At 41.9% G+C, this 24,698-nt stretch overlaps 1 protein-coding gene across 1 annotated transcript; it reads right to left on the reverse strand.

Moving 5' to 3' along the window:
* Positions 1–9,701: 9,701 nt before the first annotated feature.
* LOC147898942 (galactan beta-1,4-galactosyltransferase GALS1-like) lies at positions 9,702–11,982 on the reverse strand. Its single transcript, XM_087378284.1, has 2 exons — positions 10,407–11,982; positions 9,702–10,242 (listed from the first exon to the last, which is right to left on the reverse strand). The coding sequence occupies exons 1-2, from the start codon at positions 11,612–11,614 to the stop codon at positions 9,894–9,896; spliced, it is 1,557 nt and encodes a 518-aa protein (XP_087234410.1). The 5' UTR covers positions 11,615–11,982; the 3' UTR covers positions 9,702–9,893.
* Between the last annotated feature and the right edge of the window lie 12,716 nt (positions 11,983–24,698).

A 24,698-nucleotide genomic window follows, 5' to 3' on the forward strand; every position in this document is an offset into this window, starting at 1 on the left:
GTAGGGGAGGGAATTGCTGAGGTCCTCTGAGATAGTAGAGAGAAGAATCTCGCTGCCTCCTCATCGCTCATCTGTGCTACAAACTCGTCGGGACTCCCGACAAAGCCATGCGTGGCTAGCAAAGGAGTTCCCCGAGGGGTAGTTGTAGTGCTACATCCGAGAGGAGTCAGACCAGGGGTAGTCACAGTGCTAGGTCCAAGAGGAGTCGGACCAGGGGTAGTCCCCTCAGATGTCGACTGAGAGGAATCAAAGTCCTCTGGAGCATATAGATCATGATGTCTCCTCTTGCGAGGCTGTCCGTACTCATCGGATGTGCGACGTGATCCCATGTCTAACATAGACACAAACACGAAAACAAAAAACAAAAAACAAACATAAGCATAGGCATAGGCAAAGGAAAAGAGGAAGAGAAGGGAAAGGAAAAGAGATTGGAAGAGGGGAAAGAGAGAGGAAGAGGGAAAGGAAAGAAGGAAAGAAGAGAGAAGAAGAGGGAAAGAAGAGGGAAAGAAGAGGAGAGAAGAGGGAAAAGAGAAAGTGGAGGAGAAGAGGAAGAAGAGGGAAAGGAAAGAGGGAAAGAAGAGGAAGAAGAGGGAAAGAAGAGGAAGAAGAGGAAAAGAGGAGGGAAAAGAGGAGAAGAGGAGGGAAAAGAGGAGAAGAGGAGGAAAAGAGGAGGGAAAAGAGGAGAAAAGAGAAGAAGAGGGAAAGGAAAGAGAGATTGGAGAAGGGAAAAGAGGGAAAGAAAGAGAGAAGAAGAGGGAAAGAGAGAAGAGGAGGGGGAAAGAGATTGAAAGAGGGAAGGAGAAGGAGAAGGAGAGGAGGGAAAGAAGAGGGGAAAGAGAGAAGAAGATGGAGAAGAGGGACGAAAAGGGGAAAGAGGAAAAAAGAGACATATGCTCATGCTTATGCATGAGCATATGTCTACTTCTCTTATGCTCATACATAAGCATAAGCATGAGCATATGTCTTCTTCTCTTATGCTCATGCTTATGCTTATGCATAAAAGGAGTCTTATGCATAAGCATAAGCATAAGCATAAGAGACAAAGACATATGCTCATTCTTATGCTTAATATGCATGAGCATAAGAACATGAGCATGAAAGAGGGAAAAGAGGGGAAAAGAGGAGAAGAGAGAAGAAGAGGGAAATGAAAGAGAGATTGGAAAAGGGGATAGAGGGAAAGAAAGAGAGAAGAAGAGGGAAAGTAAAGAGGGAAAAAGAGACATATGCATATGTCTACTTCTCTTATTCTCATGCATAACCATAAGCATGAGCATATGTCTTCTTCTCTTATGCTTATGCATAAGAGGAGTCTTATGCATAAGCATAAGCATAAGAGACGGAGACATATGCTCATGCTTATGCTTATGCATGAGCATGAAAGAGGGAAAAGAGGGGAAAAGAGGAGAAGAGAGAAGAAGAGGGAAAGGAAAGAGAGATTGGAAAAGGGGAAAGAGGGAAAGAAAGAGAGAAGAAGAGTGAAAGTAAAGAGAGGGAAAAAGAGACATATGCTCATGCTTATGCTTATGCATGAGCATATGTCTACTTCTCTTATGCTCATCCATAAGCATAAGCATGAGCATATGTCTCCTTCTCTTATGCTTATGCTTATGCTCTTATGCATAAGAGCATAAGCATAAACTAGTTTACAGGTTTAGCAATACAAGTAGAAGCACTCACAAAACGAAATCTAATGAAAAACCTACCTACATTGTTGAAAGAGACTCACCTCTTGAAAAACTTCCTTTCAAGAAACCAAAGAGAGAGAAGAATGGAAAGGGAGTACAAGAGCTAGGAGAGGGGTGAGGAGTGAAGAATAGAGTGGGAGGTCGTCAGAAATAGGTGGGAGGTCGTCGGAAATAGGTGGGAGGAGAGATTGCCTTGCTTAATTGAAAAATTAGAGAGTGCTAAAGAAAGCACCACGCGTCATGTCGGGTTTTGGTTTTAACCCATAGCATCACTATATAGCGACATTTTTAATTAAAATCATCGCTATATAGTGATGGAATAGAGCAAAACGTTGCTATATAGCGACGCTTTAAGACACTTTCTGTTCTTAGTTAAAAAAGAAGCTCATAGATGCTATTTTATAACTGTTAATATATTTTCTTGCAACTTATGTTGTGATTTTATAAGTGTAGATGGAAGGGATGAGTGGAAGCTCGTCTGATGATGCGCCAATGCCCGGGAGCACAAAGTGGCTTACGGAGAGGTTATACTATCATTGCACTCGTTGCAAGCGAGAAGTACAACATCAATGTCGTATTATCATGCGCCACTTGCAGATGTATGGGGAGGAGACCGAACCAGTACCCACTGTTGGTGTTGTACATGTTGATGGATTATCGGTAAGTCAAAGCTATTTAAGTTTGCGGATAATATTGGATACCAGGAAATACAAGATCTTATATTTACACGAAATCTTAAAACAGGATGAGGAGGCTGACGAGGGTACGCATATACCTTCGCACTTTGAGCAAGACTATAGTCTCCTGGATGATGACGAGGGTATGGTCGACATGATGGATTCTATTTTTAGGGGCACTACATCCCATGTACATGTGATGTCAGAGTCTGAGGTCAAAATACGAGAGTTGCAATCAACACAATTGTATGAGAGTGCTAGGATGTCTAAACTACGTGCTTGTCTCTCAATCTTGAATCTGCAAGTAAAGTATGGGTGGTCGGATACAAGTGTCTCGGCCTTAATGAGGTTAGCTCTTGCATTAATTTGACTCATTATTTGGATATTGTTTGTTTTGAGAATCATATGCATGTATGGATTAGTGTATACCAAATCATCATTGTTCGAAGCCTATGTATGTTTGAATTGTGATAGGTTGCTCCAGAAGATGTTGCCTGCACCAAATACCATGCCCGCATCAACAGATGAAGGGAAAAAGATGCTAACAATGGTGGGTATGGATTATGATACCATCCATGCTTGCCGTAATGATTGTATTCTCTTTTGTCGTAAGCATGGAGATTTCGCTAGTTGCCCAAAGTGTGGGAAACAATGATATAGAGATGGCTTACAAGGTGAGCGGATACCGATAAAGGTCCTGAGACACTTTTCCATCATTGCAAGAATACAACACATGTTCCGATGCAAATCCATAGCGGAGTTGATGACATGGCATGCATCTCATTGGTCCACTGATGACACATTGAGGATTCCCGTAGATTGTGCAGCTTGGAAGCACATAGACAATCAGTGGCCGGACTTTGCAAGGGAGCCACGCAACTTACATCTTGGGCTCGCCATGGATGGCGTGAATCCTTTCGGGTTACGCTCAACATCTTGGTCAACATGGCCCATAGTCGTGGTGAATTACAATATCCCACCATGGCTAATAATAAAAAAGGGACACCTCATGGTTGTACTACTTGTGCCAGGAAAGTACAAGGCAAAAAATATGGACGTGTACATGGCACCTTTGATAGAGGAGTTACAAATATTATGTAGAGGAGTGCGGGTCTTTGATATTTCCAGAGCTCCTAGACATACCAATGATATTTTGGTCAGGGGTATCTTGATGTGGACCATGCATGACTACCCAGGATATGGAGAGTGTGTAAGTACATGGTTGTGTCTCTACATGTATAATATAGGATTATGCTTTTATGACTCTCTTTCGCATGCATGTCTTATACTAACAATGCACGCATGCAAGACTTGTTACAAGTGGGTACCCTGCTTGTCCTATTTGTGGATCGGGTTTGAAATCGCTTGCACACTACAAACATATGAGGAAAAATGTTTATGAAGTTCTCAAGCAGTTTATGAAAACTTTGAAAGGATTTATAAGACAAAGAGCAAGACCAGAAGCAAGCATGGTAGAGGGATGGCTTGTGCAAGAGTCATTAGTATATATCACAGAGTTTCTTGCATCCATGGATCCGGATATGCCACAATCTTGGCATAACAAGGATGATGATCGCATCGTTGGCGAGGTTCCCCAAGGAAAAGGGATTGAAAGAAAGATGAGTGAAGAGCAAATGGAGAAATTCAATAAGTTTTGTATCCTCAATAGCCTTGAGATGCAGAAGTGGATTGAGAGATATGAAGTGGCCAAAGCAGAAAGAATAAATGCAAGGATGAGATTCAGAGTAATGTACAGGCGATCGCAACCATATCCACGGGATCTGGCTCTTCTCCCCACTCACATGTCACTTGATTGGCTACAACTGGCTCTACGTAAAGTCGAACGTGATGGAGAGACAATAAACGAGTGTGAGCGAGAGTTATCATCTGGATGTATGGTGCATGTAAGTTTCTTACCTCTTGACGTAATTAAGTAATTATTTGTGGCAATATACGCTATAAAATAGATGCATCTTCATTGTTTTAATGATGCTTTTTTACAGTACAAAAAGTACAGTGTATTATGGTCATATGGACGACATTTTCACATGGAACGAATCGATTCAAAGAGAGTCACGTATGATTGTAGAGTCATGGCTAGCTTCACACAAGATAGCCGAGCAAGTGCTTCAGATACCAATCTTCTCTCCTCATAGTTGGATTATTATGGAACCATATGTGAAATCTATGAAGTTGATTTCAGACGATTTAGTATTTTCATTCTTGATGGAAAATGGTTTAGAACTATTTACAATGGTCCCCATGCGATAGTGAGAAAAGATAGTAGCGGTTTCTTTACAATGGACTCCACCAAACATTGGATCGATGAAAGTGATACTTTTGTTCTTCCCGAGCACTATGAGCAGGTGCATACTAATGATTTAATTAATTGAAGCTTTCGTTTTTAAAGATCCATTGATACATGTACTTGAGCATAATTTCATATATATAATTGACGACATTTGGCACCCATCTTCAATATAGGTGGTTTTTCATCCGGATCATTCTAATCCAAGATGGTGGTACGTGATCCAAGTTGCACCATGAAGTAAGCAAATTTTTGAAGATAGAGATGTGGATATGGAGATGCCACTACCAATGCCGGATCCAATTGATTCTGATGAATCTAGCAAAGAAGATGAAGATCACAATATGAGCCAAGAGGAAGATGCGCATAATGACATCGCACATGAGGAAGATGGAGATCACGATATTGAGGAAGAAGACAACTATCATCAAGAATCACCACACTTTATTGAATGATCAAGTACTTTTAGGTGAACGTACGATGCTAGAGTACGATGATGATATAGGAGATCAACTCGGTATAGAGTTGGAGATAGACTTGTTTGGCACCTTAGACTTGGCTCAAGATGAAACAGTTGATGTAAATGCTCTTTATTGAATTTTTTTCATCTCAAACTTGGACACGAATATATGAGCTTCAAAGGCTTGATGTACATGCTCTCATATTTTTATTCTCTATGAGATCAAACATGTATGAAAATTAAAAAAAAATTATCATTGGAAAAAACTAACTTTTAAGGCCTATATGAGTAAAAAACCTCTCTGGAAAACGTCGCTATAAAATAGTATATCAGTGTTGCTATATAGCAACACTTAAAAGTCACTATATAGCGACTTTTGTAATAGTCGCTATATAGTGACGTTTGCCTAACGTCGCTATATAGCGATGCTTTACGGGACGTGCTTTTCATACTGATGATTAGCACCCCATGCACGCTAAACATCGGTATGTAAACATCGCAATAGGATCCACGTGTAGTAGTGATGGTTTGACTAGAAGAACAAAGGATGCCATTAAAACCAAAGTTTCTGAAAGGGTGAGGGCTGGTGGTGTTGTATGCCCTAAAGGGATACAAAATATAATTGTCCAAGACATTATTCTGGAAACTTTATTATCTAAAAAAGTGCAAGATGGGATTAAGATGTCGGATGTTGAGCTATAAGATTTGCTAAAACAATGTGAACCTTTGCTCAACAAAAGAAGGTAATTACCATAATATTTGTTATTGCATTGGTTTATTAAATTATGTTATTGACAATGAATATTGACTAACTTTATGTCTGTGTATAGATTATCAAGATGGATTGAGGAGGGTCGACGTGACTCTCGGCCCGTGTCAGATGGACTAAATGGAATTTTATACTTGAAAAGACATTGTAGATATAATTATTTCCAAAGTGTAGTGTTTCCTGGACAATTGCAACATAGTTCATTTAGCAGGTGTCATGTATTTAAAATGTCTACCCAAGGTTCTGGTTCAGGGGTTGATTTGGTAAATAAAATGAGACTTGGAGGAGAATTGGGTCATTGGTGGGTGTTGTTTGACTTTGTGAAGCGAATGAAAGATGGGACTACCATGGCTTGCCATGTGTATAATCCTTTTATCCAAGAGTTGCAAACAATTGCAACTTGTGACTTCAAGGTGGAAGATACTGACACATTCTATTTTGGGATACTCTCAACAAAGTAATGGTTTCAGAAGGGTTTGACAATGCTGAATTCAAAGGGTTCATGGTAGATGAGGCCCAAGCTAACTGGAGAGCTGTACGTGCCACTTTCAATGGTGGCCTTGACAATATAATGGAAGGGAAAGAGCATTCTTGCCTTTTCCATTGGGAGCAAAGTCTTCATTCCCATGCAAAGGCATGTATAAAAGTTAGCAGCCAAGAGGAATTTAAAATCCAATGTAGACACTGGAAGGATGCCTCTTCAGAGCAAGTTGTAGAAGTCAAAATGAGAAGCCTAAGGGCATGGTGGAATGCAGGCCATGCAAGTGAGTCAGACTTGCCACAGCTTGAAACTTGGTTTGCATGGTGCCATGCTAGGATTTCCCATTGGGGCCACTACATTATAGAGGTTGGTTTTTTATGTTTCTTGAATTTTTTTAAATCATGTTAATAATGTAATTTTGCCATTACAATATCTCTGCAATGCTTGGTTTACAGAGTATGTTAGATAACGAGAAGAACTTGATACCTCAAACAAATCTAGCAGAGTCTATTCATGGTGGATTAAACCATGTCAAATATGTTGGTCTCTACAATGCCTCTATTAGTGACCTCTCAAATGCAATTTTACAAAGCTCTAGATACACATCTTTTTTGAAGGGCCAGTTTATCAGAAGTGGGCTGAGTCTAGAGACCTTAAAAAAAAGATCTTCAAAATCTCGGATTGACATTAGTGCCAAAACAGTTGTTGATCTAACAAGTAATGTTGCAAAGGAAATGGGTGTTGTATCTGAAGTATGTTTTAATGATGGAGATGACAAGACGGTGTGAAGGAAAAGGCCAAAGTCAATGCCTTCAAATATATGTGAGGATGATAGTCACCGCCCTGAGTACAGTTATGCAAATAAGAAAAGATACACCATGTCTCCAAAATCTAGTACTAAATTTGCAATAGAGAGTTTTGAGGATGATGATTCCAAGAGTGTACAAGAATATGAAGTGCATCATGCAAATTGGGCATTATAAAGAGTTCCTGTAATAAGCCAAGTCCGTTGCCAGGCTTGGCTTAGACAAGGACGAAAATGTAACAAGCTTGTCAATATAAAGGATCGTGAAAATCGATGTGGAGTTGTTGCACCATCATTCTTTGGGAGGATTCAAACACCAATTGGAGTGCGCTCCCAAATGATTTGGTTTTGTGGAAATGATGTAACCCACATGTGGAAGCCATCAACTGGCATTACAGGTATTCCAGGACCATCACCAGGAAGGTGGAAGGTTCAATCAGGAACATCCTTGACAAGTGTAGAGATTGCCACGTTGACAAGCTCGGGGTTTGTCATATTAGGAGTGTTAACTCCAATGGTCGGTGCAAGTTGTGCTTCACCAATTCAAGCCCATGATGAAACAATAGTATTGCATGAAGATCGATCTCGGCATCAAGATGGCAAAGCAATCAGATGGCGAAACAAAATCTCCAAAGAAATGGAAGATAGAATTCAGAGGTCATTGGTCATGAAATGCATTATTAAGGACGCAACAGTCATGAAGGCCATGGAGCATGCTGAGTTCATTGTTTCTACAGCAGGATCAATGCAAAAAGGTATTGAATACAAGGTTGACATTTCTCCATTTCCTTCTTGCAATTGTGAAGACTTCATTGGACGATCATGCAAATTGGATGCCTATATTCCATGCAAACATATTTATTACATCTTCCTTTCATACCTTGGATTAGATAGTAGAAATAATATGTTTGTTCACCAAGCCACCTTGAGTAAAAAAGAGATATTCCAGGCATTGTCCCGCATGCCTTGAGGTTTAGTTTTTGGAGACTGTACTTTCATGATGGTCAATAGAAAATGGAAGGACTATTATAATAATCCTTTTTCCATGAGGATTTTGAACCACAAAAATGGTATTTTTTTGAAGACTGAACCTTCATGATGTTGAATACAAAATGAAAAGAAATCTATAATAATCCTTTTTTCCATGATCAGAAGATTTTGAACCACAAGAACAATGTTTTTGGAGCCTTTTGCATTTCTCCTTGTGTAAATTTTTTGTTTGTTTCTCTACTTGTTGATAATTGTGGCAGGACGCTTTGTAGGAAACTTATTTGAAATAACACATCTAATAGCAAAATACCAAACTATGAGTGTAAAATATTGACTTAAATTTTGACTATATTTGTTACATTTCCTTTTGTACCTTGGATTTGATATAAGAAATCATTTTTTCAATGAGTAATTTGAAACCACAAGGATAGTGTGCTAATTATTCTCCACTTGATAATTATGGTAGGACATTTTAAAGGATGATTTTACATCACAAAAGTTTGAACATGTCTTCTATGTGATAAATCATGTCTTCATTTTCATTTGCATAGGTTGAAAACTTATTTGAAATAATATGAACATATATTGAAATATACAACAAATAACAAAATAGAAAATATTGTGAGTGTATTTGACTTCAAATTGGGCTATATTATTTACATATTACTTACATAGATAGAAAAGACAATATTTTTTATCACCAGGCTAACTTGAGTACAAAAGAGATCTTCATAGCATTATCTTGCATGCCTCAAGGCCTGGTTTTTGCAGATTGCACACCTTCATGATGTTGAACAAAATTTGAAAGAACTATTATAATAATACTTTTTGCGATAGAGATTTTGAACCACCAAAATAATGTTTTAGAGTCTTTTTCGTTACTCCTTATGGAAACTTTGGACTATTTCTATACTTGATACTTGATAATTGTGATAATTGTGATGGGACGCCTTGTAGGATGATTTTATAATCACAAAACTTTGAGCATGTCTTTTACGTGATAAATCATATCTTCATTTGTAGTGATGTAGGTTGAAAACATATTAAAATTATCATTATAGAATAATTAAAAAACTATGAGTAAAAAATATTTTGACTTAAAATTAAGCTAGTGTAACAAAGATGCAGAATACTGAATTTTGCTAAGGTCGAACGTAATCTGTTTTTTTTTTTGTGGACTATACATTCCTTACAATCAAAAATGGAGTCTAGCAACTTCAAGATTTGTTTTTTGGTTATTGGTTGTTGTGGTTTATTAGTTTACAAGGATAACCACTTCTTTTATTGAGCAATATGGACCCTTCATTTACAAAACGGTTTCATAATCATGGCCTCATTTCATGAACTTCAAGAGTTAGATAACTTGTTTAGTCAGAAATGAGGATATCCATTTCTTTTCTTAAGCAATATGACCCCTTTATTCACAAAAGGGATCCATACACTTGGATTGTTTTCATAAACTTTGACACAAAAAAACTACATTCTGATCCAATTTGCTCAAATGCTCCGATGGTTTTGCTAAAAAATTAGAAATCCCCAGAAAAGGTTAAGTAGAATTTATCGCATCAGCACATAGTAATCCATGCTATCTACATGTTAGGAATTCTTTGGAATGAATCATATTTTGCATGCAAGCGAACAAATGTGGATATTACAATTTGCAAAATCCTAGCAGCTGGTCACAATATACAACCAAAATGTGAAATGTGTTGTTCTAGTTAGGGAATGCGCAGAGGTCCGATTTGCTGTAGCTCGAAATCTTTGACGGCTCGGGCAAGGTACTGGAGGCCAGTATCCACCTTGAAAGGATCTTTGTCGGAGTAGATGATGGCGCGGGTGGATGTGGTATTGACCAGCTCCTGGCACAGCTCGCCCTGCTTGGTGATGGTGTCGTGGAAATGGTAGTATTTGATCTTGGGGCCTCGCGTATGGAGGGTCTTGCCCACCACATTCTCCGACATGTGCACTCCTGTGGCAAACACGTTCCGGGCCTGCACCGCATACTTGCGGTCCCATCGGACGCCGCGCTTGATGTTTCGGTAGATGAGCTTCTCGAATCCCCACTCTCTGCGAATAGATTGATCATTCCCGTACCACAACATTACTTTAACAGCAACAAGATCGATCAAATGCGACAAGATTGATCAAATGCAGGACAACATAAAACGGAAGTAAGGCCAGAGACAGAGAAGCACGTCAATAGAACTAGGATGAAATGCCTACTAAATTACCTGGAGTGGTTGCGCTTCTTGAGGAGTTTGGGATTTTGGCAGAGCTTCGAGGACATGGGGCTCTGCTCGTAAGTGATTTGAGTGTAATTGGAGAAGGATTGCATGACGGACTGCAGGGTGTCCTGCGGGGGCACGTAGAGGTACTCATCGACGTCGAAGAAGAAGGTCCAGTTTGCCAGGAAGCGAGTTCTGTGCAGGCAGTCGTTGACGATGAGGAACTGGTTGTAGTAGTAACCATCGTATTGGCGCTGTTGCTTGATGTCGTAAATGGTCACATAGCCTAGCTTCTGCCACGGCCGCAACGCCCTCCTAACACTCTCGCTCAATCCTTCCGCGTCGTGAAACACGAAGTGCGACCTGCGCCCCATCAGCTTCACGTGCCATGCCATCCACTCGCGAATTCGCTCAGCATTCAAGCTCCCGAACAGCGACGATCCGCAGTACACGAAATCGTAGGGATATGGCGCCTCGTATGCACTCGCTGTGTACTCACCTTCCTTCTCTTTGAGAGCCACAATCCGCACCCCATCTCCATCATCTCCAGGGGATGCATGCAAAATCAGCTCCCCCCCCTTTCTATCTGTGCCTACCGCCTCTGCAAACGTGCAGTTCACCACCACCACCGTATACACCCGCCCATACCCCCAATCCGGGAGCATCTTCTCCGCTTTTCCCTCCGTCGGAAAAGAGGAGTTTGAGGACGAAGAGGGAACCCATTCGCATCGGAAGCCCGGCTTCCCGAACACATGGAGAGGCTTCGAGGCCAATCCTACCACAGCAAACGTGTTGGGGCCTCCCCTATAAGAACCAAATTCCACAAATAGAGACGCAGCCGATCCGTAAGGGCGGAATTGACGCCTTACATCCTCGTGCAGGTTATCCTCTTTACCTTGCTCAGGCACCATCTCCGGTTGCTCCCCTCCTAGAAACGGTGCCGTACTTTCTTGCCGCTTGCCTTCAAAGCGCTGCTGCTCTGAAGTTGACTGGCTCCGCTGTACATGCTGGTTTTCGCGTCCCAGTAGAGTTTGGTCTACGGTTCTCATGTTGGAGATGCCGACTTGGATCGCGGAACACGTTGGCCTGTTGTATCGGAACAAGCTCTCCGCAACAATGAGGATGAAGCCCATTATCAGCATTGTGGCAAGCATTGACTTGACCTCTATCCAACCTCCATTGTATGATCCAGCTCCTGCTTCTTTTTCTCTCATCCCGCCTTCTATGAAGGCTAGTTCTCCAACCCCCAGCCAGCGCCCTTTATGTTCCACTAGAGAGGCTCAATTTTTTGATGTCTTTCTCCTCGCGATGAGTAAGCCGACAGTTTATTCAGCACCACAAGGATGCTGTCTTTCTCTTTGTAAAGCGACTAACCGCCCATTTGAGAAAACGTCTTGAAAACAGCGCATGGGCACGCATAATGGGCAGAGGCTTTCAGAGAGGAACGCAAGCGATGCCGGCGCCGATGCTTCGGGGCGACGTCGTTGCTGGTGCTGCTGCTGTTGTATGAAATGTCTGATCGGCGGGGCTTCTTTCTGGGGAAGGAGGATTCATTGCGTAGCACAGGCTACGCGTAGTGGTGATGGTGAAGGTGGTAGTAGTGGAGGATGAAGGTGGTAGTAGTGGAGGATGGACATGCTATTTGGATTGACGTGTTGATGTGAAAGCCGACAGCTTTTCTTGTGCTGGAGGGCCACAAGAAGCAAATGGCCGATCAAAAGCAGGAGGAGGAGCCGAGGAGGAGAGTAGATTTTCGTGTATGCTCGTCAAAGGATAACTTTATACGACACCCTTACAATTGTAAAATGGTGCGCCCAGCTTGGAAGAGCGATGGGCATCATTGCTGATTCCCACGGTTCCCAACTTCCCACCAGCAGATCTGTCTATTGTGGAAGCGTATCTAGCGCACAGTGAAGTGGAACACACGCAGTACAGAGTTGGGGTGGCTTGGACAGTAAGATGGGATCCCTTGACATACGGTACACTGCAGTCACACGACTAAGAAGCAGTCGGATGGAAGCTGATGTAACAGGAGTCACGGGCAAAAGTTAGAAGTAGGTCAGCCGTCATTGCTCGGGCGACGATAACGACGACGACGACGGACACAACGCACATCAATCCAAGGCCTGGAATCTGGTCTGTGATCGAATGTTTTGTTTGTTACGGGGTACCTACAGGCTACTCGTTCTTTCTTTTGAGGCCTCCAACCACGCGTACACGAGACGAAGACTTCAGATCACTCAAGGGCAACGCCAACTAAACATTTTTTTCACGTGGTTTAGAATAGTGATGGGTGTGTTTAGGGATTGGGCATCATGAGATTCATGTAGGTTAGGCTTTTTTTTGTGTAGATTTGGCTTTGTGTGGTGTCTTCTTGAGGATCGCTTTGCTTTGCTTGGCTCTTGCAATAAAGGAAGATGAGGAAGACTCACGTTACCCTTGTAGTCGGTTTTTTTTTCGCTTGCTTATTAAGTTCTACATTGCTCAGACCAAGACAATTCGTGCATAAGTTTTGCTAGAATGAAAGGATACGAAGACTACAAAGCATTTGGGTTAAGACGATTTCTACACATCAAGTTCATTGCGACTGCTATTGTAGTCCTTAGTTTTGTTTGCTTCGTCTTGAGAGCTTATGCATCCTTGTATCATGCATGTTTTCTATTTTCTCTATTTATTGTACGATTGAGAGTCCTTTGTAGCCAGTTACTTGTGTCTGTTGTCTGCTCTATTTATCATAGGATTCAAAGTCATTTGTAGTCGGTCAAGCTGATGCTATCACTACCTTATTGATGCAGACTATCATTAGCTCATCAATGTTGTTTTCTGTCATGAATGTGATTGTCTGTGCATACCTCGTGCATACACCTACCCGCATCTTCTACACACGTTAAAACAAGCTCCATTGGCCTCATTTGCACCATGAACTCTCCCTTCCTTAGGACGGTTTGTCATGTGCTTAGCGTAAAGTCAGTTTGCGAGTCAGAACAAGCAATTGACATTCAAAGCTTCTGGTGGTTATGTAACTCTTCTGGTGTTGGATTTTGCTTCCATTGCTACAGTGAGCGGTTATAATTCAATGTGTTTTGTTAAATTTTACTTCCATCATAGCATTGACATTGCTATTTCAATCTTACGTTCCAAACAATAAATTTGACCTGCTTAGTCACACACATATGCATTGTCCTATGATCAAGAAGTCAAGGATCAATTGACCTCTCTCTCTCTCTCTCTCTCTCTCTCTCTCTCTCTCTCTCTCTCTCTCTTAGTTTGCTTCCTGCAAACTATAATTATTCCCTCTTCGCTGCTACATCTTTTTCTTTAAGACCTCGAATGTGAATACCGGTGTAATAGTTTTTGATTTAGGTAGCACAAAGATCTCTCCATGGATCTTTTGTTTGTCTGTGTGACCCATTCTGGACACATAGACTTCCTTCTGACAAATTGCCTCATGCTTTACGAGCTGCTAAGTCCCAAATGCTACATGAAGCCAATAGGGACCTCTAACAAGGGAAGGAATTTTACCCTTCAAGGCTCGTCCTGCCCTTCTAAGTGCTCTTATTTAATGCTTCAGTCGTGGCCTTGTCTTCTAATTTAGGACTAGAGTGCTCTCTCTCTCTCTCTCTCTCTCTCTCTCTCTCTCTCTCTCCTCTCTCCCTCTCTCTCTCTCTCTCTCTCTCTCTCTCTATATATATATATATATATATACAAAGAGAGAGAGAGGATCTTTATCGTCTATTCTCCTCGCCCTTTTAAATTGGACCTTTCTTGTTCAAATAAACCCCTTCAATCTCAACCACGTGGATTTCAACTCTCATATCTATGGATAGTGGTGTGCCTAAGAGTAACATACTATTTAAATTTTTGGACTTCTGTAAAGTCCAATTTCAGAGTTGGACTATTCAAAAATAATCAAAACTGTGCTAATGCAATTTTTAAAGCTAACTTTTAAAACCAAAGTTCAAGGTTAAAAGACCAAATATGTGCAAAGATTACTAAAATATTTCCTATGGTGGATATTGGCTAATGAGGGTATGCTAATGCAATCTTTTAAGATAATAAAGTTTAGTGAAATAACCAAATACTTGCTGAGAAATAACTTGAATACTTCTTATGATTAATCAAACAATATACTCCTTAAGATTAACCAAAATATTTGATTTACATTAGGGGAGAAATTGGGTCTCAACTTAGGGACTCAAATCAGCCTTTTCCTACTATTCAAGGGATTAGAGAGGGACTTAGGGTGTACCAATGAGAGTGCTCTAGACTTGTGAGGCAATGGTATGTTGAGGTGGAGGGTGGGTAGGCATAAAGAGAGCCCCTATTAGTTGTTCCCGTTATACTAGGGACCACCCAAACCATCCCAAACCTTATACTACGGACCACCCAAACCACCCCCCCCCTTCTTAACACATGCTTGACTCTCCTCCCATGTGCACCTTCCCCAAATCATCCCCAAATCGCATTTTGATTCCCCACTCGTCTATTATAGGTCTTCCCCCCTTCTCCATTCCACTGCTCTGGTCTAGATGTTTCCTCCCTCTACTTTACAATTTTTTGATTCTCCTCTCTTGCTCCGTTCTCTGCTCCCTCCCCTCCTGCTCTACCCTCTACCCCCTCTTTCTCTGCCCCCTCTTGCTCTGCCCTCCACCCCTCTTTATCTGCCCCATCCTGTTCTTCCCTCTACCCCCTCCTTCTTTGCCCCCTCTTGCTTTTCCCCCTATTGCTTTGGTTTCTCCCTCCATTTGTCTAGTACAACATCCTACAACACCTCCTACTACTGCTCTGCTACCTCCTCTACATCCTTTGTACCCCTTCCCCCCTCTCTCTCTCACTCTTCTAAGATTCCCAAGAGCAACAAAGGTGATATCTTGCATGAGTCGAAGGTGTAAGCAGCAACATGTCTACATCAAAAAAGACATGCACCTACCTCCATCATTCAATCAATCTAGGATACCATCACATTGTAAGTCTTTCTATCTAGATATCTTTTTTAGTTGTAAGTGGAATGAGTCTATTTGCAAATTTTGGGTTGATTTTATAAGAGCTCTTATTCATGGCATATGTAAACCAAGGAATCCAAAAAAAAAAAAACTTAAAAGAAGGGGGTGGCTAAGAACTTGCTCACACCTCAACTCATCCTGATCCAACCTCAATTTTTAGTGCTTTTGGATTTGACACTAGAAATACTTTAGCAATCACCATACTAGCTATTCCTACAATCTAACAGCAAAAAACACTAAAAAACAAGCTCAAATGTATGAAAAACACCTTATGGGAAAAAATGACAGTTTCTACTTTTCCTACTCCAAACTCACACTTTCCTCCTTCAATCCCATTCTATACTCCACTAGCAACACTCCTAGTTAAGCTAGAAGCATTATGCAATGGGTGGGTAATGGTAGAGAGCTTGTACAATATGAAAGCATACCTCGAACTCCCTAGCAACAGTGCCAAAAATGTGTAGTCTGGCAGTGACTCATGTGTTGTGGGTTCTTGGAAGAATGCCATCGAAGCCTCTACTCGCCTCCTACTCTCAAGAAACTCCTTGTGAGAGATTCATATGCTCAAACCTCATGCTTGTGCCACCCAAGTGTCTATTGAATTGTGTGCAAGTGATTCCATGAGGGAGAAAAGACATAGGGGGGCAGGGGAAGGAAGAGGGAAGAAGTGAATGAGAATGATTGGAAAGAGAGAATGAGGGAGGGGGATAGTGGCAATCACAAGACAACAAGCAAAAGGAAACAAGAAGACTCAACGCAAGAGAATGTAAAGAAAGAGAGAGCTTCTATTTCAAAAGTTGCAAGTACACTATGAAGACCAAAGTCAAACTTTTGGCCTTAAATACATTCCACCTTTTGAAGGGAGGGCTAACCCTTGTACGAGATCTCATGTACCTCTCCCATTCTCACATTACAACCACTTGGGTCAATGAGGACTTTGTAGCGAATTGCTATGGTGGCTCCAGAGACAAACACACAAACACACAATCCGAGTTTGCTAGCTCGCCCTCTTTGGTGGGCCTGCTCGCTCTCATCAGTACTTTCCAAAAGTATAAGCAAGGTTGACAGATGGTGATGCAAGCTTTGTAGAACAAGAGAAGTAAAAATTTGATGTTGCAAATGAGCGAGAAATGGAGTTGAGTTGAGAGGGAAGAGAAAGGCGTGACTTGTTCACTAGAGGTGGTTCTCTCTTCCCTCGAACTTGAGTTCTATCTACTTTAGTTAAAACTTATTGGAAATAGTTTTCCAAAATGACAAGCATCGTTGAAAGGTGCCATATTGATGGGCATTCAGTGGAAAAGAATAGGAGAAACACAGTTGAATCTTGCACGTTTAAATGGAAGAAGCTTGCACTATTAGACCTCTTTGACACATGCAACGAGATTATGTTTGTAGTGAACAGAAACGGATGAAGCTTAGAGAACTAGAGGACGTCCTCGATGCATGCAATGAGATTTTCATATACAAGTATCTCCATCCATGCTTTGAGCAGCATTTTTTTCAAACTTGGGTGTCTTGTCATATGCAAGAGAAGTTGCAGATACTGCAACTGCAATCATCTGAGATGTGGCATCGTCACATGCAGCAAGAGGAGCATTTAGGCAAGTTTTTGCAAGCTCTACAAGCATCCATAAAAAATAATATAAAATTAATAGGCGACAACAAGAGAGGCCATAAACAAAGAATTAAAGAAAGAAAGAAGTTGAAGTAAAGTGTGAGGCTAGTAAACCTGAGTCCACCATGTGTGTTGGCTCCAAGTCCATGAGGCCATGACTAGTGAACACAATTCCTATTCAGCGGACGAACTTCTATAATCCACCCCAAGTACCACCCAATGACGGTACTGTGCTAGCCCCTTAAGCATCTTTGCCTGCGCCATAGATTATACTTACTGATGAGGGCATGATGATCCTAGTGCAAGCACTAGGAAGGGGGCCGCACCACAAATGATTATGGGAAGAGACACTAATGCTTCATGAAGCCACCTGATTACTCTAAGCTCATCACAAAGTTTTTAGGTGAAGGAGATCCTGTCTCCCCACGTTGAAAGGTTTGTCATTTCTGTGAAACCTTTAGAGATATCGATGACTTGGATAAAGTGAATGAATTTGGGCTAAGCCTTGATGGTAAGGCAAGCCAATGGTACAGGCCTTAGGAGTAGAGTTAAAGATCAATTGGAAAACATTAAGGAAGGCCTTTATAGTGGGATTTGCTCCCACTGGCTTGAAATGGACTCCCGATCAACCAGTTGTACTAGGCTAAGCAAAAGGAGCACAAAAACCTATGGGAATACATTGCTAGGATTAGACATCTGAATTTCTACTGTGAACTACATGAGAGAATGAGCGACGAACGGCTCCTACCTCAATTCCTCATTGGATTAAGGGATTCCAAGTTGCATGATCATTTGTTCACCCTAAATCCCACATCCTTTGAGTTGTGCAGCAAGATTGTCGTGCTCTTGGACGACAATATGAAGGATAAAGCACAATCAAAAAAATCACCTATTGCTTCTTCTATAGTGTCTCATACGAGCAAGACAGGCCAAGGATGCAACTCTTCTAGGTAAGGGCACAAACATAGATGAGGTAGCCATGGATCAGCTAAATCAAATGCCTCAACAGCTCAAGGGTGGGCTGGGTAGAGAAGGCCCTAGCAATCCCCACTTCTTTCCAAGACGAGCCAGTGTGTGGTGTGGAATATGCACAGGCAGCGATCCTACAAATGAGTGCCCTTGCCTATAGGCAAGGCTAGCACTTTACTATGTCCATTGTGCCAAATGGGGAAACCATGAGACTTCACAATGTTGATACTCCAAGTCAATGCCCCTGCCCATGTACTAGCAAAGGCAGTTGTTGTCTCTAGCTACACCACCAAATCAATATAATCAGGGCCAACTAGCCATATAAGGAGACTCTCTAGCCAACCAAGGGCCAGTATGGGCTCAAAACCTGCCATTGCCACCGCTAGTCCTAGGTCCATAACCCCCACTGCCGTGGATTACTCCCATAAACTAGGTTGTCATTGAAAAGCCACCGAGCAAGTGCGAGGACCTAGATTATGTCGTACTGGCACCCCATCCCTCTCCTTATGAAAGTCCTATATATCAAACAAGCCTAGATAAGTCATTACTATGCAAGTGAATATCCTTATAAGGTAGTTGTGCCAATCAGACCATAGCCTGTTATAAATACCAAGGACCTCATTTTCTTAAGGACTATCCATATAAGGATGACCAACCCATACCTGGGACAACCGTAACCAATTTGAACAGCCCCTTATGTTTGGGTTGTGGGGTGGACAATCTATACAAGGATTGTCCCATGAGGAGAACTCCCAGAATGGCTCTTGACCCAAAAGCCAGCATTAACATGTTGAGTATTGAGAGAGGTGAGGTGTCCTTAGTATCATTTAATATGATCACAAGGGCCCAAGCTAAGGCCATGAGTAAGGAGCTCCGTAAATATACCAATAGGGAAAGAGTAGCCACCTCCTAATGTAAGGGTAAAGGCTTTGGCCATTGAGAAATAATGCCTTGCAAAGGCACAGCAGTTAGTCTGATAATGTCAAGAAATATTCAAGCAGTGGCTTAAGACTATCAAGATCATGGACACCATCCATCCCAACCATCAGGCCCCAAAAGGAGCTCTAAATCCCTTGCCTACCCTAAATAAGTTGGATAAGATAATCTCAAATAGCACATCGTCGGGAAGTCTCTCTTATGCCACAAGATGTTTAAAGAGGAACCTACTTGGCATCAGGTTGTAGTCGAGGACCCTATGTCCTTTTATGGGTTTGAAGAACCACAATCTAAAGGTTGAGAACTGATTGGCTAGCCTCAGAATGATGTCGGACTTATCGCATTCTTGTCCACTGAGGTGAAAATGCCCATAGCAGCCCTGTTAAGAGTGAACCCCGATCTTTGGAGAGATCTCTCTGATTGGATAAATGGACAAATGGTACCCTAGAAGAAGTGGCTACCGAGGTAGTTGAGGCTCCCATTGAAGAGCCAAACTTGTTAAAGATACCGGCCAACAAGTGGGGATAGTACTTTGAGAGTGACGATACGAATGCTATAATTTTGATCTTCGGCCAAAATAAAAATGGCATGGAAATATTGGATGATGGAGCGGGTGTCAGCATTGTCACAAAGCAGTGCTAGGCAAAATGGGGAAAGCCTGAAATGGAAAGCACCAACCTGATCATAAAACTAGCTGATGGTGCGACAGTGCAGCTAGTAGAAGTCTTGAAGGACATAAAGATCAAGGCCTTTGGTCTCACCTACCAGGTTTGGTTTGTGGTGATGGACTTCCATGGGCATCTGAATGGCTATGAAGTTATCATGGGAAGACTCTTTACACATGCTACAGGTCTAGTCCATGACTAGGCCTCTAATAGAACTTATATGCACAAGGATGAGCCAATTGTGATGGCGACCTACAAATCAGGAAAGCCCACCCCATGACTGGAAATTTATTTGTGGCTGAGTCAGACACTACTCAAATAATTGCACCCATTAGTATGTTCCAAGCCTGTAATGAGAAGGACATGGGAGAGGACCAGTACATGCTCCACTACCAAAACCCAAATTCTCTCAAAATTGGATGCATGTCCTAGTAACCATAGACGTGGTCGAGAAGATAGGAACCAAGATGGCAGCTTATGATCCCAGGGTGCCAGGAACTGTAGTTCCCCTAAATATGATAAGTGTCTTGAGGGTGCTAGTGGATGACCAAGCAGTGTGGAAGGTGAAGATGGATCTTCACTCGTTGAGATATGTGGGTGTAGTTACAGCACACCGCAAGTTCTCAGCCAATTGCGGAGCTAATAGGATTAAGATCCCCCTTCAATCCCTTAAAGTAGAGGAAGATCCTCTTGCCGAGGTTAAGCTCCCTCTGCAAAAGAGAAACCACCTTGTAAAAATAAGGCCTCAGGAGCCAAGAATACTAAGACTCCTTCTAAGGAGAAGCAACCTACCACAAAAGTCATAGAGGACACAGAGGGGGAAGAAACTGATTTGTGACAAGTCCCTAGGCATTTCAAGGCTTACATGGTACAAAACTTCAAGATACTCTTGGAGAAGGCTAAACGGTTAGCCGAGCAAGGAGACCAGTATGGTTATCATGGCCCCACAAGGTCAAGGAACTGGACCTTGCTAATGAAGGCAAAGATCCTAAACGGGTCTACATGGCCGATGACTTGACCCCCAAGCAAGAACATGCCTTGCTACGTGAGTTTTAAGACTATTTTTTCTGGAAATATATGGACATGAAGGGCGTGCCACCAAAAGTTGTGCAACATACCATCGAGCATACCATCCCTATGATGGATGATATTCGGCCGGTGTGACAACAACCCTATTCAAAAAAACCCAAAGTATGCAATGATCATCCAAGAAGAGATACAAAAGCAGATCAATGTAGGGTTCATTTATGAGATTGAGCATAAAGACTCGGGTATCCCCCATTGTCATAGTTGAAAAAGAATGGTAAAGTTAGAGTATTGAATGCCATGGCTCACAAAGACCAATACCCACTGTGCTTTATGTAGCACGTCTTGGAGACAGTCATAGGCAAAGAGGCTAATGTCTTCTTAAATGGGTTCTCAGGATACAACCAAGTGTCTATAGCACCATAGAGTCAGGATAAAATTTCATTTACCATGGAATAGGGAGTCTCTGCATCCATGGTAATGCTCTTTGGACTCAGTAACACTCCTACAACATTCCAAAGTTTAGTGATCATGGCCTTCAAAGAATACTTGAGGGATTTTCTAGAGGTTTTTCTAGATGAACTAGAATTACTCCCACCCACTAATGTAAAAGGTGTACAAAGGTTCACTAGCCACACGAGCTATTATTGTAGGTTTATCTACAACTATATCGAGATTTCTTGCCCATTGTACAAACTATTGATTGTATTTCATTGGTCAGCAGAATGTGAACTATCCTATGAGACCCTTAAGCTAGTCTTGGCATCAGTGAGCACCTAATTGGGACTTAATCTTCCATGTCCATATTGATGCTTCAAAATTTGTGATAGGGTGCATGTTGGCACATCCCAATGAGTTCAACTTGGACTATCCAATATACTTTGCAAGATGCCAACTAAACAATGCCAAGATGAATTATACTATAACTGAACGTGAAAGACTTGCCATGGTGTATGTAGTCAAAAAGTTTAGGCATTATTTGTTAGAAAACAAGTTTGTCTTCTTCATGGATCACCCGGCTCTCCTTTATCTAGTTAACAGACCATGCATGACTAGACGCGTTTGTGCCACACAATGAGGTGCATGGTTGAGGCCAGTTGTAATGACTAAGAGGACAAACTCACCGTAGCATTGTGGGCATATCAAACGGCATACAAGGTCACAAAAACTGCACACCCTTTAGTTTAGCATTTGGGGTAGAGGCAGTTATGCCGATGGAGTTTATTGTTCCAAGCCTCAAAGTCATAATTAGGGATCGAATATCAGATGAGGCTATCCTAGAAAGGTCAATCAAGCTGGAAAAGCTTGATGAAATGAGATTGAGGGCGGCCTATGGCATAAAATTGAGAAGCTACACCACAAGAACTGGTTCGACCACAACCTCTAAAATAAGGATCCAAAGGAAGGTGACCTTGCATTCTTATATAGCATAAGAAACACCAAGCAGAAGCTAGAATATAGAGGAATACAACCGTATCAGGTTGTAGAAATCATACCCCAAGGGTCATGCAAAATTGCAACCCTTGATGGTATCGAAATGGATGGTTACATTAATGGTAGCAAGCTTAAGCATTACTACAGTCCATTAACGCTTCAAATGGTACAAGCCATCCATCGAGAAAAAGAACTCAGAAAAGAAGTTGCTCGAATGAAGCAACAAGCAATAGAAGAGGCTAGGGTGCATCAAGTCAAAGCAAAAAATTTAGGGCTTGTAACTATTGCAAAGAATCCATGGAAGGGTTAAACCCCATGGAAGATCTTACCATTGCCCCAACAAGGGTGCATATTTTTAGTTGTGCAGGGAAACCATATGCTCAACCGAAGCCTTCATCAATCCTAGTGCCAAACATAACTTGATTTCATATGAGATGTGCACCCAACTCCTAACATTCAAGGTAACTCTTGACCCTATGCATGTCATGGTACGTGCAGTAAATGGAAAAATCTCGCCCACTATAGGCTATATCAAAATTCCTTTATCATTTAATAACCATCGTGTGGCTAGTAGATTCTATGTTATGCTAGTAGGTGCTATGGATGAATAGGTTATCCTTGGAAGGACATGGCATTGGGTAGTTCACTCCTACTGCCAAATTAATTGGTGGGAAAGTACAACAACTCTAATCAATGATGATCGCACCTCAATCATCACAATCGACAATGGGACCTCTAGTCTGGTATTCCCTGTAGTACAAAAGGCCAACAAATAGCCCCAACAGAAGATTTCTCATCATTACCAACCCAAAAGTAACTGTAGCTATAGCGACACAAGGCAATGGAAGTACTGTAGCAGTTGCACTGAGCCCTATAACGCCTCTACACACAAAGGCAAGAACTCCTTGGCCTCAACTTTGAAGGCCATGCAAGGCCAAAGTAAGTATACAGCTTTGTCTCCCCATCCCCATCTTATATCTACGAAGGTTCAAGCTACGTATCCGCAAAAAGCCAATTCTTGAAGACACAAGCCGACAAAAGGGCAATGAAAGCACCACTATAGGTGGATCCCCAAGAAATTACTGGAGGCTCAAGGATTCTACTTGGGCCACAACCTCGTATGGGTGCCTAAGGCTCGCAAATCTCCTATTGATGCCAAGCTCTCAACATCATGTATGGCTAGGGACACAGTAGTACCACAAGATCCTACCTCTAAAATTGAGGTATACACACAAGAACCTATTGTTAAAACCTTGCAAAAAAATACGGCTAAGATACTACCACAAGAAACTCCCTTGTATCCTCACATGATTATGCTATAAGAATTAGTTACATGAGCAGCCATAGGAAACAGACCCACAAGAACCTGTTCTTAAAAAGGAGACAGACCGACAAGAACCTGCCGTCATTTTTGCACAACAGACATCAGAGGAAAGAACCGATCCCTGGACAATCCCCTTGCAAGAACCACAAGGACTCAATGGATTCCTCAAGTTTATGCTAAGCTTCAAGTGGTCCTACTGTCAATTGAGAAAGGTACTCAACTGAAGCAATTTGATACCAATGAACTCACAACACCATTTATGCATGCTTCAAAGACAACTCTCAACGGAAGCAAGAACGAAAGAGGGAGAGAGAGAAACAGAGAGCCACATAAGTTTTGGTGGGTGCAAAACCACCCTAATCTTGTTTTTCATTAATTTATATATGTGTTTGAGTATTGTACATAACTGGGGTAAAGGCACAGTGACCTTTAACCCCCACAACCTCCCACTTAAAGGACAATGTGTCTTTAAGGGAGAACAACCAGTGAGCATACTATCCAATGCCCATCAATACACGACAATACTCAAACCGCTGACTAGGTAGACTCTTCGTCAGTATATCTGCAGGGTTATCATCTGTATGAAACTTGACAAGCTCTATGCGCTTGTCCTCAAGTACCTCCCTGATGAAATGGTACCTGACCTTAACGTGTTTGGTCTTTACATGAAAGACCAGATTCCGTGCTAGCTGAATAGCACTCATGGAATCACTATGCAATGTCAGTACACCTATATGAATCCCCAAATCTCCCACTAGGCGATCAAGCCATATAGCCTCCTTGCAACCCTCTGTGGCTACAACATACTCAGCCTCTATGGTAGACAAAGCAACGCACTTCTGTGCGCGAGACATCCACGACACTGCACCACCTGCAAAGGTGAACACATAACCAGAAGTGGATCTCCTACTATCCACATGCCTTGCATAGTCTGAATCTGTGTACTCAAGTACACGCATGTCTCCTCTACCAAAGCAGATGCACATCTCCTTCGTACCCTTCATGTACCTCATGATGCACTTAACTACCTCCCAATGCCTCTTTCCTGGATCAGCCATATACCGGCTAACAACTCCCACTGCAAATGCAATGTCTGGTCTAGTAGCTATCATAGCATACATAAGACTCCCAACTGCTGATGCATAAAGAACCTTGGCCATCATGGCCCTTTCCTCATCTGATTTGGGACTATCTGTATAACTCAGTTTCACATATAGAGGCAATGGAGTACTCACTACCTTCCCCCCCTCCATATTGAAATGCTGCAATACTTTTGTAACATACTCTTTTTGTGAAAGCCAAAGGAGTTTCCTACTCCGATCACGC

The sequence above is a fragment of the Dipteris shenzhenensis genome, chromosome 8 (assembly GCF_047967505.1).
Source record: "Dipteris shenzhenensis isolate YYH24624 ecotype China chromosome 8, Dip_SZ_1.0, whole genome shotgun sequence".
Lineage (NCBI taxonomy): Eukaryota > Viridiplantae > Streptophyta > Polypodiopsida > Gleicheniales > Dipteridaceae > Dipteris > Dipteris shenzhenensis.